The sequence below is a fragment of the Macrobrachium rosenbergii genome, chromosome 51, assembly GCF_040412425.1.
Source record: "Macrobrachium rosenbergii isolate ZJJX-2024 chromosome 51, ASM4041242v1, whole genome shotgun sequence".
Classification (NCBI taxonomy): Eukaryota; Metazoa; Arthropoda; class Malacostraca; order Decapoda; family Palaemonidae; genus Macrobrachium; species Macrobrachium rosenbergii.
Genome location: NC_089791.1, coordinates 58,542,883 through 58,558,725, shown reverse-complemented (window position 1 = coordinate 58,558,725; position 15,843 = coordinate 58,542,883). Strand labels below are relative to the sequence as shown.

At 36.6% G+C, this 15,843-nt stretch overlaps 1 protein-coding gene across 1 annotated transcript in view; it reads right to left on the bottom strand.

Moving 5' to 3' along the window:
• Positions 1-321: 321 nt before the first annotated feature.
• The window catches only part of LOC136833440 (4-galactosyl-N-acetylglucosaminide 3-alpha-L-fucosyltransferase FUT5-like), a 16,426-nt gene continuing 904 nt past the window's right edge, over positions 322-15,843 (bottom strand). Inside the window, exons 1-4 of the mRNA XM_067095600.1 lie at positions 15,682-15,843; positions 13,212-13,354; positions 6,526-6,782; positions 322-733 (exon numbers count right to left, since the gene is read on the bottom strand). The exon at positions 15,682-15,843 is cut by the window's right edge and continues 904 nt beyond it. Coding sequence (XP_066951701.1) covers positions 6,560-6,782; positions 13,212-13,354; positions 15,682-15,843 — 528 coding nt within the window. The 3' untranslated portion in view covers positions 322-733; positions 6,526-6,559. The remainder of the gene's footprint in view (positions 734-6,525; positions 6,783-13,211; positions 13,355-15,681) is intronic.

Below are 15,843 nucleotides of genomic sequence, written 5' to 3'. Positions count from 1 at the left end.
CAATCTGCTGCATTAAATACTGTAACTATGGAGGTACAAAATAACTGAAGTAAACTGAAGATGCAACTAAACTTAGTTAAGTGTAAATTCTGATAACACTCAATTGTTGATAATTATGCTACTAGGGCACTCCTAGAATCTCATTATGAATAAATAATAAATATCACGTCTGCTTTTGAAAATCCTCATGTTCAATACATTTACAATGAGAATACTGCATCCATGATGACTGGGATGTAAAAATCATGAGGTTGTCTTCCAATTATAGATTAAAGGCAGCTGATCTATATAAACCATTCCCTATGAGTTAACACATCTTGATTTTCTTTTCTTTGCCTGGTAAGATTTTACATTCAACATTGTTCTGGAATAAAAAAAAATTAATAAAAGTCCTTAACATTCAAACTATACCTTGAAGAATCAAATACAATGGGAATATGCTCCAAAAAGTATATACTGTACAGTATAACTAAGAGAAAAATGCTTTGTTTTACAATATCTTCAAAAAGTGAAAAAAAATTAAAATAATTATTGTTTCACATGTGCATACTGTCATGTCACTAAAACCTATTACTAATGTACTTTGAAGGGCAGTCAACTAAGTATTGCCATAATAATCTTCACTCTGCACTTTCCTCAGTCTGAAGCTTCAGTCTAAAACATGCAACTGCTTGACTGAGATGACACCATCATGTAAGAACACAGAAGGCAGTGGAGGGACTTCGATTCACGCCTAACATGAAAAAGAAAAAACAAAAACATTATTGATGTAATAATGAACTACATGCATAAGAACAGAAAGAGCACAGTGGACAGACATGAAATAGTTAGCTAAAATTAACAGGATGTGTCAGGCAACTAGGCCTAGCCTTGGCTTGGCGAGATAGCTCCCAAGGCAGCAATGTGACTTCCGCAGGCAGAGCTAATTAGCAATAGGAAATCATATTTTTGAAAGGTTTTTGGTTGTGCAGTTTTATATGTAAGACCGGCTGTGAAAACAGACGATTTTGACTATTATAGGAATTATTAGGTAGGTAGGCCACTAATTTAAAACTTGGGTAGACTTTGAGTTCAATGTGACATACTAGAAATATGCAATTTGATATGATCATTTTACATTCAGGCTCCAAGTTAACAAACTCTCTAAAATTCATATAAGAAATACAAGATATGGGTGTGTCGCCTATTTGGCGAAATATTATTCTCAATACTAAATTCTACGTTGAACAGTCAACTTTTGAAACTTGCTGATGTACGCTGGAAACACTGCCACCCAAGCCCCCTTAAAAATTGGACTTGATACAAGCATAAAGTCACAGGCCAGGCTGAAAACCCATTTTATTTTCATGTATGTTCATATCCTGGACTTTCAGCTTACTTCAGGTTCTTTATCCGATGCAGATTACATATGAGATGTAGGCTACCAGTAATTCATGTTGCCGTTTTTATTCTACTGGGTTACTGGTTATTTTCATGATTCTCACTTTTTCTCAGCATCCGGCCCCCCCCAAAAAAAGAAAAATTCCCGCGTCAAACAAACGTTCTACAGAGCTACACCTCAGAAGGTAATTAATGTTACTATTCTGTATAATCACTAGCTCTGTTGTTATTGGTGATGCAGTCACTAAAAATGAACGCTTTTAATATCTTTTGAAAACAACCTCGGAATAAATTTGTCAAGGACTACAAAATTTGTTACTGGAATAAACACCTTATATTATAGTCCCTTGACGGTAAGGCCTGAACATTCAGTCCTAACTCATATCATCATTGCAGTTTACCGTTTCGTTCTCATGCAACTACTCAAAATCGTTAGTATTGTTTCTAATCTTCTCAGTTTCCTGTTAATGTTTTACATCTCTAATTCACCACAATATTTTCATCAAATCTATGAAATCTTATGTTATTATTCATTTTGCAACTATGGAGTTACAATCCTTTGTTCTATGATTCTTACACATTTGCCGCAGCATAGATCCCAACCCCCACCCCCCCTCCCTCTCTCTCTCTCAGACATCTGTCTCTTCCATCATGTTCCCCACTCTAGCTTTATTGTATCACGAGCCTTATGAACTAAGGATCTGATAACAGGACCACATTTCAATATGTTATGCCAAGTATCCCCACCAGCTGGCTTATCAAGAACACTTGAAACCCTCCTTTCAATATTCATATTTTGCAAATATTTATTGCAGTCAAGTTGTGTATGAAATCTTCCTGACTCTTGACCCGATACATAGCATATAATTTCTTGGGTGAAAGTCATTACATGGAGGAGCTACAATTATTCAACAAAACTATAATCCTAAACTGAAAGAAAATTCCAAAGTATTAATTTACCAAGTTTATTTATGAATACAGTTTATTATATATATGAATATTTGAAGATATAAAGAAAGCATTCAAAAATGGACAAACAAATGTAATGTGATGTAAATAACGATACTGTAGCTTTGAGAGATATTTTGGTCAAGGAAGAAAAGTCCTTTTCCTTTCCACATTACATCATAATTTCAGTTGAACTTAATCTAGCCTTGTGTTTAGCTATGAGGATGAAATTTGTCACACTTTTTGTGTTGTAAGATTATAAAGGAGCAGTGATCAATGTTATAAAGGAGCAGTGATCAATGGTTTTATACTAAGTATGATTACAGTAATGTAAAAAATATGCAAATTTTCTTCTGCTTGCATCTCCTCCAACTTTTCATATGGAAAGCATACTCCTTCATTAAACTCTTCATCTCCAAATCCTCCTCCAATTTATCACTTCATCTAATCTTTTCTCTCCCTCAATACCTTCTACCTGTGACAGGTTCCACTCAAGCCCTCTTCACTCCCTTATCCTCACTCATCCTTACCACATGTCCATACCATCTCATGCTCGGCTCTTATCTTATGTCAGTAAACTTTTCTAATTTCTTCACTTTCCTGCTTACCAAGTTGCGCGGTCCCCAAACTCGACCTCAGCATCCCCATTTCTGTTCGTTCTATATTTGTTTCACTTTCTTTCTGAATGACATTTTATGAAACATACATCATCACCGGTAAGAATACAACACTAAAGATCTTTTATTTTTAGTTTACCTATTCGGTACTGTTTTGTCACACACCTCCCTCCATTTCCCGCTGAGCTGCTTATATCACTTATCAAGGTTTCAACATCAGCCCCACTACCTCCCTCCTTGCGTAAAGTTGACCATAAGTGCTTCTCATTTTCTGCCTGCTTTAAATCTAGGTCTCTTATATCTAGTACAAATAACATATCCCCTCCCAGGCTGGTGGTTACCATAACCTCAGTTTTAATAAAATATTTACCTTCAACCGCCCCTCCCCCACCATTCAACATTCCTGCAACTCCCTTCCCTTCAGAGAATTCTACTTCAGTCTCTGGCGAAATCACCAGGTCATCTGCACATAAAAGTTCCCTTAGATTTTATATGTAAATTGTAAAATATAAAGTTAAATTTCAACACTAATGCAACAATGTAACAGAGATATCTTAGTAATGGTAATTAATAATCTTGGTTTGAAGGGCTCCCCTCAAAAAGCAAAATATTAATGTTTACATTGAGCTGTACTTTTTGTGATGCACTCGAGAAATATAACTGTACGAGATTACTGAGAACTTGAGACTTGCCTCTCCTCCTGCTGCTTATATGATCGTTACCAGCTCCTGACTGTTCTATCTAGCACAGATGGTAGACAGAACCATCTCGAACCTTGTGAGAATATCATAACCGACACGTTTTTAATCATAAATATTCTAGAAATTCACTAACATCTTTCTAAACAAAAAATAGGCTACATACTCAATAATAAGATCTATACGAAATTAACGTATTTACCCAAGACTCTGAAAATTACAGTAAATAAAAGGTCTTACTTATTCCCGAATCTGTAGCATCTCGAGGAACAGTTGAAATGGAAGTTTACACACACCTATACTGTAATAAGATCAATGTGGGTTTTGTAATCTCTCTATCTCTCTCTCTCTCGGGACCGAGGACAAATTCGATCACTAACCCCTAGTTGATAACGCAATGGTTAATGTATCTTATGGTTAGTTGATTGTTTTGGATTGATAGGAGAAGACAGAAAAATAACAGACGAGAGTTCAGTTATCCAACAGCCTTCAGGCTTGTTCCATATGAAGAGGTTTCATCTTCTGAATAAGAATAAGTGTAAGAGTGTACTATCATAAAATATAAAAGGGCAGTTTTTCTTAACAAGTTCCCTTAATGAACTTTCTCGAGAATTGGAGATTATTCACGTGAGACACGAAACCAGTCAAGTGCTTCAAGACATTAATCTCAACCAAATTGAGCAAAAGCAGGAACTTACCACCGAGACCCGGAAAACCGCAACCCGAACTGCTCAAGAATTTTTCTTGAGGGAAAACAAAATGCTTTCAAGGACGATTCTTTCATTTACTAATAACACAATAAGAACGACTGAGTGATTGTAGGTTATTTTCACACAGATTCGAAACGTCTTCTCTTCACTGTGGAAATACCGATATGGTCACACAAAGTTACATAAAAAGAAACTAGTTCACATAAAAAGTGCACAGGCAACAGTATCCAAATGTTAAGGTTACTCAAAAAATGTAAAAACATTACAAAAAAGCGCTAAAAACTGAAGTTAGTCTATTTTACAATAGGCATTAAGAACACTATCATTCAAGTACAAAATACCTAAAATTATACAACTGAGTGGGTTGACGCTAAAAAGGTGTTTACATCAAATCTCAAAAGGCCATTAGTTGAGTCTTTCTTAACCTTTAGCTTTTCAAACTGTAACTTGTCAGCAGGACATTTCAAAGTTCACGAGGCTCTAAGGACTGCTGTTGTTCATCTACTCTCGAATACAGACTTTGATCTGATCGATCTGAGGTTATCCGGCATCCAAACATTGTAATAATATAAGCAGATTAAACTCATGGTATGGTTAAAGCAATCATTTAATACAGAATAAATTCTTATTATTCTAGGAGGTAATTGGTCACACCCACTCCGCACACATTCACTGAAAATAATCTTCACGATTCAGTCCAGTTATGCAGAAACTACAATAAAACATGAGCTGTTGCAATATTTTGCGTGAACATCCGATTTAATCAACACAAACTGACAGTTCTCCGACACGTCAATTGAAAAACTTTTGACAGACTCTGAATCCTTGTGCTGCACATCTAAGATCCCAAGGAGGTGTCAATGTGAAGAGTGTTCGCGGCCAGTGCAAAATAAATTACAGGGAGGATATTATCCAGGCCCCAAGTCTCTGGAGGAGACGGAGGGTCAGCGAGGGCTTTCTGTGTTGGCAGGATCCGGAGCCTGTGTGTTGGGATTTGGGAAGGCGTGTGGAGGAGGTTCAAGGAAAACATGCGTCCTAGACAGTATAAGTTCCGCGCACTACACGAGCACTTGTGCTCGGTGGGCAGACATTAATAGGGGTAATCTATCAAATATAATTTCTTCAAACATTAATCAGTCCTTTGGACCAGGGCTGCTATATCCGAGAGTTTATGTATTACGGTTTAATAATTACTCTGGAAATCGTTACCAGGCGCAAGGAAGTAAGGTGCTTAGCCACTGCCGACGAGTTCAGGGACTTCATTGTACTGCAAGTCAACGGCAAATCCGATTTCTTAAAGTAGGTTGCCAGGGCAATATAAAGAAGCCTTCAGTCTTGCTGACCGTAGTAATAACAACTAAGTCCAGAGTACGGGCAGAAGTATGGCCAGCTTTATCATAGCATTGTATTTAGCATCACATTGGCAAGGACTTCTGAGTCGCCCCCCACCACCCCGCCAGAAGTGAAATACTTGTTTTCGAAGCATTATTGGTTAGAGCTTGAGAAAATCTATTTTTCATTTATATTCCATACAAAATTAATTCAACATACCAATAATCTCTATTTTTATTCAATGACATTTGCATTACTCGACATGTTTGGTAGAATGGTTTTCCAGACGGCTTCCCAACCCCCCACCCCTTCTCACACCCCACAACACACACACACACCCACACCAATATATTTTCCGCTTACATAGCCTACTGAGTGAAAATCTTAGTTTTGAGAGTCATATCAAGGAATATACACTTTAGATTTTATTTGCAACTGCTGGTGAACCAATATTTCAAAAATTACATAGTTATCCTTGCCCTACTTTATGCTGTTCATCAGATTTAATACAGAAAGGAATAATTGGCGTCAGAAATCATTTTACTTTGGTATATTAAGTTTATTAGTATAATATTAATACTGTCTGGAAAGCTGACTCTATTCCATACCATTGGTGTACAGGCGCATTCCATTTAATATTACTGATGGTTATTGGTCTATTTTTTTATAATCATGTTTTTTTTATTAACTGTAATATTTAAATACTGTAAGGAAATCATCAAACAGACACTCCATAACTTTAGAAATGTCACTGCATGGTAAAGGTTACAAGTTTAAATCCTGTCTGAGGAAAATTGAAAACCTGAATACTGTACTTAAATTTGCCAAAAAGGAACTCACCGCTTTAAGACCTATACTGATGTGCCGTTGCTATTCATCCTTTCAACCCACGTAGGTTGATAACAGTCAGTATCTCTGTTCCAAAAGACTTCCATATCATGGTATTCTTTGGGGATGGATCGTTGTAGTTTAGAGCTTCACATAAGCGGCAATAATGGAACACTGGCGTAGCAAAGTATCCATGCTCGTTTAACACACGGAATTGTGAACGCAACGCGTGGTACTCCATGTATTTTTCAGCGTTCTTTGCCAAGGACCTGTCGTGGACAGATGACAGGTTAAGTAGTTTTATGGACATCTAAGGCCATATATATTAAATAAATAAGTCCATCAGTTTACTTCAAATATGTACAGCACATCGGTCATATTAAAGTCTTTAACAGAAAAAAAATCACTCCACATTTTGAAGTAAACTTTTTTTAAACTTTTTTAAAATTTACAAAATTACAATATTTACATTATTTCAACAATTAAAATGTTGAACACAAGAATTTTTTTGTTACAATTTTCTTCCATTTTTCCCCATACATAATTAACATAAACCATCTCACATAATGTAATCTACCCCTAAGAAAACAAAAAGTTTCATCTTCAGAAAGCTTCTGCATACGGCTTATCCATATGCAATACACATAATTACAAATAAGAAGAACTGCAGAGTTCCTGTCTTTTTTACATTTAACTTTAATGTCTAACATTAATTATTTTATCTATTCCTTACTTTCTACAGAACATAAAACCTCAAATTTACTCCTGAACCATTGAAAAATATTTTTGACTCTTTTACAAAAATAAAATATATGAAGTGTATATTCTGTTTGGCCACAGAACTCACAATTGCCATCTTTCCTGATCCCCAACATCTCTAGTCTTTCATTAGTAGGTAACCTTTCATGTAAGTACTTAAACGTAACCTCTCTTTCTCTTAAGCCAATAATTGGATTGTTAACATTCTCCCATATTCCACTTCACTGTAGCAATGGGTAGTTCGCTTCTACCAAGGGTTGTGACTTAACAAATATCGTCTCGTAGACATCTTTGCTTTTCATGTTGGGGAATTTTCTGTGTTTATGTATTTTTCTTACGTTTTCTGCCACACCAGAATAGTACAAGGAAGATGTATATGAACTCACCATAACATTTTGTTTCTATCAAATAACTTAACCTTAAACTACAGTAATAAATATTTAATGGTCTTCCTTCGAGTGATTCTTTAAGACTCGAGGCTGTTAAAATTGCGGCTGCTTTATGAAAAACATCTATAATACCTAATCTCCCTTCACTTTTGGGCAACAACAAAGTTGTTCTACGGATGGGCTGGTAACTACCACGCCATAAATACCTGAAAATTAAGGCATTTATTTCTGTGAGTAGGTCTTACTCAACGGAAGCGTATGAGATAAGTACCAAACTTTTGATAACAAAATGGAATTCACAATGATTGCTTTCCGAAAAATGGTAAGGCATCTGTTCGAAAGCATATTTACTGATTTCTCTAAATAGTGTACAACTCTATTCCAGTTTATTTCTATCGTTCTTTTTGCGTTTTCACAGTAGTAAATATCCAGGATCTTAAGATTGCTTTCTGTGGTTAGCCAATTAATAGCCCAATCTTTTTTACTATGCCATTTTCCAACTCCACTTATACTACTTTTACTTTTATTTAAAAGCGCACCACTTGCTTTCTCAAAAACATTAATTTCTTTGGAAACTTCAAAAATAGATTGCTCTTCAGATACAAAAATAGACGAGTCATCAGCAAAACCTTGCAAGCATATGTTCCATTTATTTGGAAGCCTTGGTGGTACTATGTTTTTATTGTTCTTAATACTTAAATGTAAGGGTTCCTGGTAAATTACCTAGAGTAACATGGAAAGGGGGCATCCTTGCCTCACAGATCTCATGACTGGAAAGCCATTACTCAACATTCCATTTATACTTAAACAGCTGCAACAATTTTCAAATAATATTTTTATCCATTTAATAAATACATCTGGAATGCCTAATTTATTCATAATTCTAAACAAAAAATCATGATGCACAGTATCAAATGCTTTATTCCAGTCTAACTTCAGAACTGCCATTTCAAGATCCTTTTCATATGCATAATTAATAATATCCCTAATATTATTATTACAAGTCACAATTGACCTACCTTTAACACTACAAAATTGTTCCTCAGATATCAATTTATGCATTACCTCTTTTAATCTATTGGCCAACAATTTAACTATAATTTTGTAGTCTACATTTAACAATGAGATTGGCCGCCATCCACTTAAAGCTTGATTATCACATCCTTTACTCAACAATCTTATTATACACATTTTTCCAAAGAGCAAAACTGCTGGCTGTCTAAAACATGCCCCACAACCTCCAGAAAATCATCTTTAATTACTTGCCAAAATCCTTTGTAAAACTCTGATGGTAATCCATCTATTCCCGGCACCTTCCCTGTCTTCCAATTTTGTATTACATTTCCTAATTCAAACCTGGTTACACTGCAAGCTAAATTTTTAGTGTTTCATTTAATTGACTACAACATAAGTTCAACAATTTCTCTTGACACTGAGAGTCTCCTTCTACTTTGCTGTACAACTTCTCGTAAAAATCTTTTGCATAATTTAAAACTGCATCAGTGGTTCTTAATACACAACCATTTTGCCCAATAATGTTCTGCATCAACTGATTACTTCCAACATTTTTCTCTCTCCTTAATAAATGAGCGTAAATTTTCTCTCCTTCAAAATTGTCTTTGATTCTTGCCCTTAATTTAACTCCCTCACAAATTTCATTTTGCATCTTTTCGATTTTATTCCTTAAAGAAGTGATTGCCTCAAAATCTGTACTTTCAGCATTGGCGCTTTGGTATAGTGCTTTTAATCTGTACTGCATTAAGTTTATTAAACCATATCTCTCTGCTGAGATTTTCCTGGACATTTTAACAAAAAACACTTTACATTTTTCCTTACAATAGTTCCACCACTTAATAATGTCACTGAATTTATTTTTCTCTCCTTTTAAAAACTGCCACAGTATTTTAAAATTGTCTTTAACCTCATTTCTTGATAAAATGCTTACATTCAATTTCCACGTTCCTTTACCCGTTTTAGTTGTCAAACAGTTAAGACTAGAAATCACCATACAATGGTCTGAAAATGCAACTGGTACAGTGGTACAGGAAGTAATGTGATTAAGCAAACTTTTTACATACATTCTATCTGTGCGGGAAGCATATTTCTCCTTAACATAAGTATATTCTGTCATCAAATTGTTATTTGCGGCTTCTTTCACCCCAGTCGCCTTAATCAACTCAAGATTTTTGGAAACTAAAGTTTTATCCCAAGTACTTACATCTTTTACATGAGTTACACAATTAAAGTTTCCTGCTAATATTATATTTTCGACATTGTCTCAAATAATACAGAAGTCTGTCATGAAAACCCTCCTTTTCTTTCTTCGTATTCGACCCAGAAGGGGCATAGACCTTTAGTAAATGGATTACTACTACACCGATTCTTACCCGTAAGCTAAGTACCCTTCCCTCGTGATCCTTCTCTTGGCTTATAACAGTAATGGGTGACAAGCGTTTGCTGATTAATATGGCAACACCTCCCTTTAAGCAAGTAGTGTGGTTTATGAACACTTCATAGTATTTACTTAGGTGAGCTAAGGTGTTTCCGTCGTTAATGTTATGCTCTTGCAACATTATTACGTCTAATTTGTAAAATCTGGCAACTGAAAACAGTTTCATTTGCTTTCTTTCATCATTCAACCCATTATATTTAATGCTGAAACAATCAAGGCCATGGTATTTAGAAAAAGTGGGCAGGCAAAGGAATATATCGGCAATTATACAACCAATTTCCGTCTCTTTACGTTAGCCAGTTTCTTGTCTTTATTCTTTATCATTTTAAGTTTACCCCCTTTCTTTACTCTTACCACCCATTGCTGTTCCTTTTGTTCCTTAAATCTATCTTCAGTTACTGCTGAATCATCCACATAACTACTCGCTGATTCGTCGTCTGTTTCCGTTATTTCATCATTTACGTCCATTTTCTGTTCATCGTTACAATTTTCTGTTTCGTTCAGCTTACTTAACGTAACACACACATCTTCGTCGTCTTCATTTACACTTAACTGAGAAAATTCTTGTGTATCTATACCACTACTGTTAACATCTCTATGTACTTCAGCTATTACTAAAGTCGTTTCCATGGTTTTTCCTTTTGGCTACCACTTAGCATTTCATTTATTTCTTCATATGATCCCTCTTGATTGCACCTCACGTGTATTTCTTCCTCTTCTCCCGGATCTACGTCGTTGGCTAGTTGTATTTCTTCTGAAGGCATATCTGAAAGTTGACGTGCGTGCTGGTTATCTCGCGTTTCGTTTCCCGTCCCATGTTTCTCAACGTCACTCTTGACTGTATCTTCCGCCTCTTCATTGACCTCATGTACAGAGTTTTCAGTTCTCTTACTCTCTCTTCTTCATTATGTGCACTGCTCCGTTTAGCCTGAATCTCAGGAAAATCAGTGCTGCTATATATGTTTATTCTATCATCCATTTCATAACAACATTCAGCAGCCATGTGATTCTCCCTACCACATTTATAGCATGTTTTTTTGCTGGCCGCTGTAGTATAATACCACATTATGTCCTTGTATATTCAGTGATGACGGTATGCTCCGCTTCAATTCCATCCTTGCCGTGCGAGTGCCATTTAATAATCCCTAAGCTTTCCCGTATGCAAACCTGTTCAGTCTCATTCCAAACACTTTCCCAAAATTCCCAAGAATCCTTTCCAAAATGTCATTTTTCATATCAAAGGGAGCATAGCGAATCGATACATATGTATAATGTCTGCTGAAGTTAACACTTCGAACAGATTTCCCATTTCCTATATCAACATCTTTCTCATCATACCGTTCACAAAAAGAGTGAAAAGCGGCAGACTTACTAAATTTCAAAACACTTTTCTCTACTTAATTGTTGAAAACCAACGATGTCATTATGATTTATTTTCAGTCTATCAAAAACTACATCACAAACAGCACTATAGTCAGGGCTAAAGGAAAAAATTAGCTCTATGGAGTCCTGTCTCCGAATGGGTGGGGAATAAGTACTCATCCTACCTCTGGCAAGGCGGGTTTGTGACGTCAACACAGCCCAGGGCATGTTCTTTCCTTGGCCGTATGTCATCGGTACTTCCCACCGCACAAACATTGCCTTTTAAAATTACCACAACACACTATGCTCCAAAAATCCCAGACCTGGTGTATCAACTGTCACTTCATACACAATCCCGGGGAAAAACAAGATTCGAAAGTCCTCCTTCCTCTTGAAAAACAGGGAAAATAAGCAGAGCCTCTCGCCTAGTGTTTGCATGCCGTGCTCTTCTTCCTTCCTTTCTCGTGAAGTAACTTCAAGTAAAACTGAATTTGACATCAGTCTACCCATTAGGAAAGCATGACTCATGGCACAAGCACTTTTGCTAATGCTATTTATAAATAAAAGTAAAATGAGCAAGAGTCAAGTCTTCAGTTTCTGTTCCTTGAAACTCGTCTCGGTTAGCTGGATAAAACCCGAAAACCAGGCCATTCGCTTATTCCCTTAAATGTTTTACCACATACTTGAGGGCACCCTTTGTGTGAGGATCCGTGTTGGCATGAGGATGGCTTAACCATAATAGACCAAACACCATTAAAATTCGCAAACTTTTACCTTGACCATCTACTGACAACTTATAAACTCCAATAAACCCTCACGTCGCAGATGTGATAACCAGTTACTCCATCTCTGTTGGTGGAAAAGTCCAGAGGCACCCATCGAGTCTCTTATCACCTTCAACACCTTGCCACAATTAAGGTCGTCTCTGGACAAGGATCTGTACTGACATATAGCCGACTTAATCTAAACTAACCACAGACTAATCTTCATACAATGCATGACAGCAGAAAAATATTTTGTCCCACCAAAGAGTTTTTCATGCTTAACCTGTGGAGACCGCAATAGCCCCTTATTAACCCTCCTACCACTGGTACGCAAAACACGCAACTTAAGCTGCAAGTCTCAATGTGCCGCTAATTAGTAAGGAGTTGCTGAAACTTCTCTTTGCACAAATGCAATTGAAGTCATCAGGACTACAAAGAACCAAGACTGGTAAACATGAATTACAGATGTTGGGTGTGGGTTCCACGTTTAATGTTCATAAAGAGGCCCTCATAGCCATCAAGGGCAAGTGAAATAAGGTTGTTATTGTGGAATAACGTTGGAAGTTCCGAGAGATGAATGTTCAAAAGATTGAAAATAGACAGATACCAAAAAGTTAGATCATTTGGACATGCGACGAGAAGTTATGAGGAGCACTTAGTCACAAAAGTAGCTGAAGAATGACCAACAGAAAGGAAATGCTAAAAAAAAAAAAAAAAAACAGAGAGAACTCGTAACAGCCACTCATAAAGTGAGCGAAGTTTGACCGTCGGTTACTTGCGGGTCAGCTGGCCTGATGCCATACCAGCACAGGGCTTGTCAAGCATGGCTAGCTGGCAATGGGATATAGGGGATTTGGGTGGGCCCCTGGGGTGGAAGAACTAAGACGAGTAAAAACATAATCAACAGGAGGTTTTTGTATATCCTTCATTAGTTTGTATTTGTGTGTTGATCGTAAGAATTTTCATACTTACAAAAGATAATCTGCAAGATGCTTTGGAGACTGGAAGTCATCGATGTGGATGAAAGAATTCGGAGGAAGCAGCTTTCGGTAGCCTTCTACCTTTCCTCCCATGACGACCGGCACGGCTCCTTTTTCTATTGCATTCCACCAGACCTGAAAGAGAAATGACTGGACCTGTGAAACATATACAAAGAAACGATTTTTTAATAAGAGGCTAATAAACTGACACCCATAGATTTACAATGAAGGAAAATCCTAACAGCCATGATATTTTTTCTGCAGGTTTCTCTCTCTTATTCTGACTTGACTCTTATGTACTGTATACTTTTGGCTACTTTGATTTCTTGTTAAAAAACAAACTTTCATCAGCTTGCGTTACCCCTTAAACAGATTTACTAGAAGTGCGGCTCTGACTCCAAAAATTTGTACTTTCGGTCCCTGAAATCTTAAATATGAAACTGATTTTGAGACAATCGCCATTTCTCCAAAGCCATACATCTTCATTACAAGCTTTAGAAAGATGGGACACACCCTCACGTTATATTAGTCTAATAAGACGTCTTCTGCTGTACGGGCATGAATCGTGGTGTGACAATGAAGCTATTTCTATGAGGTTTTTGCGATTTTAGAATAAAACTTTAAAGAGAACATTACAAGTCAGTCGGCCGGATAGAATGAGACATACACCATAAGGAAAATTGCGGAAACTCCTTTTGCAGATGAGATAATTATGAGGGAAAGATGGAGATGGCTTTGGCATTTCCTTCGCACCACCCAGGAGAAGAATAGATCGTAGGCATCAGAAGAGCTGGGAGACACCGACTTGTTTGGATGGGAATTATGAAACAAGAGACCAGAAGCTTGCGGGAGTGAAAAGACAAGGAAGGCTCTATCAAAGAATAATTTGTCAGATGGATTATTATTTTTTCTTTTGTACAGTTATCCGTAACACCGCTTCTGTGCGACAATTTCAATATTAAATGGATCTTTTATTTTCTGTAACGTTCGAGAGCTTGACTTAATGTGCGTTCATTTTATAAATCCGATTAGTTTTGAAAAAATAATTTTTTAAAGATGTAGTGAAGCTTTATGTTTAAGTATATCTAAAATCATACCAACATGATTTTTGATTCGAGATATTTCCAGGCTGGTCTAGTTGACCAAGATCACGTGACATCTATTCTGTGCAGTGCACGTACTGCCAGAATCATTGGGAGCCGGAGGCGATCATATATGTAGAGAGAGAGAGAGAGAGAGAGAGAGAGAGAGAGAGAGAGAGAGAGAGAGAGAGAGAGAAGGTAAAGCAAGCCTCACGTCCTCAGTCGTCTCACGCAGGTAATGAGGGAATATTGCTATCAGGTCGACAGAATTTACTTAAGCGCTTTCAATTCAAGAGAGGAGCCGTTCGAAGACCATGGCAGACCACTTACACAGGTTGCGATCTGACTGCAGTTGACCATAGCCTTACTAGGCGTTGTGAGTAATTTAAGATCTTTTAAATTTAATTCTTTTTTAATCACACCACGTGCAAAGCCACTGGCCACTTCCACTGAAGAACTACGCACCACACATTATGTAACAGCTCAAACATCATGATGATGGTCAACGTACGGTATGGGTGTTTTAAGGGTCTAAACGTCCAAATTTAATTTTGATGTTTAATCATATCAGATGTCTGCTCAAGAACCTTTACATAAAACAATTTAAATTATTGACAGCTTTCCATTTATTACAGTGATCATAGCTTTAGGTGAAATTCTCATCCAAAGGCCCACACATAGCTTCTGATCCCCTTCAAAAGTCAACACCTTACCACACTTAGGCAAGAGTCTGTGCTGGCACAAAGTCGGCCTCATCTCAACACCCCATCTAATAATATTGGGAAGCTGTTTAACTGTGTAAGAACGCTGTCAACAGTGCGCTTCTCTTGGCACAATGTGCGCAGTACTGTAAGTTTCCCAGTACTTTTTGCTTTCTGGCACCAATTCTGATGGAGTTGTTACAATAGCTTGTTGGAAGAAACTTGCATACTATCAAAAGACAGCTTTATGTTCGAGGCTCCAGATCAGTTTCAGAAATTTCAAATCTTTTTCTGTGTAAGAAATTTAAATCGGTGGTAAAAGAGCCTTTAAATCAATAAGCAATTGGTGTTCAATAATTTCACTTTTGCAAATGACATAAGCAACAGAAATTCTAGAGCTGGCGAAATTGTTGTAGTTGGGTTACTCAATACAGAAAATAGGGCAACTATATAATATATATACATATATATATATACATATACACACACACACACACACACACACACACACACACACATATATATATATATATATATATATATATATATATATATATATATATATATATATATATAAGGTACAGAAAAGCAATCATTAAGTATAAAATTACTTACTTGGAAAATTTATATAGATAATAGGGAAATAGAAGTCAGTTGACATAGACGACAATATACATACCTTTTCAGTAAGGTAATCCCTGCAATTGGCATTTTCGAAGGCCAAGTAAAACTTGTAGCTATTCAAAAGCTTACAATCACGAGAAAAATGCCCAGGGCACTTTAATGTCCCACAACCGCCGTATACATCTACATCCATATATTTTTTTAATTCTCTCACATA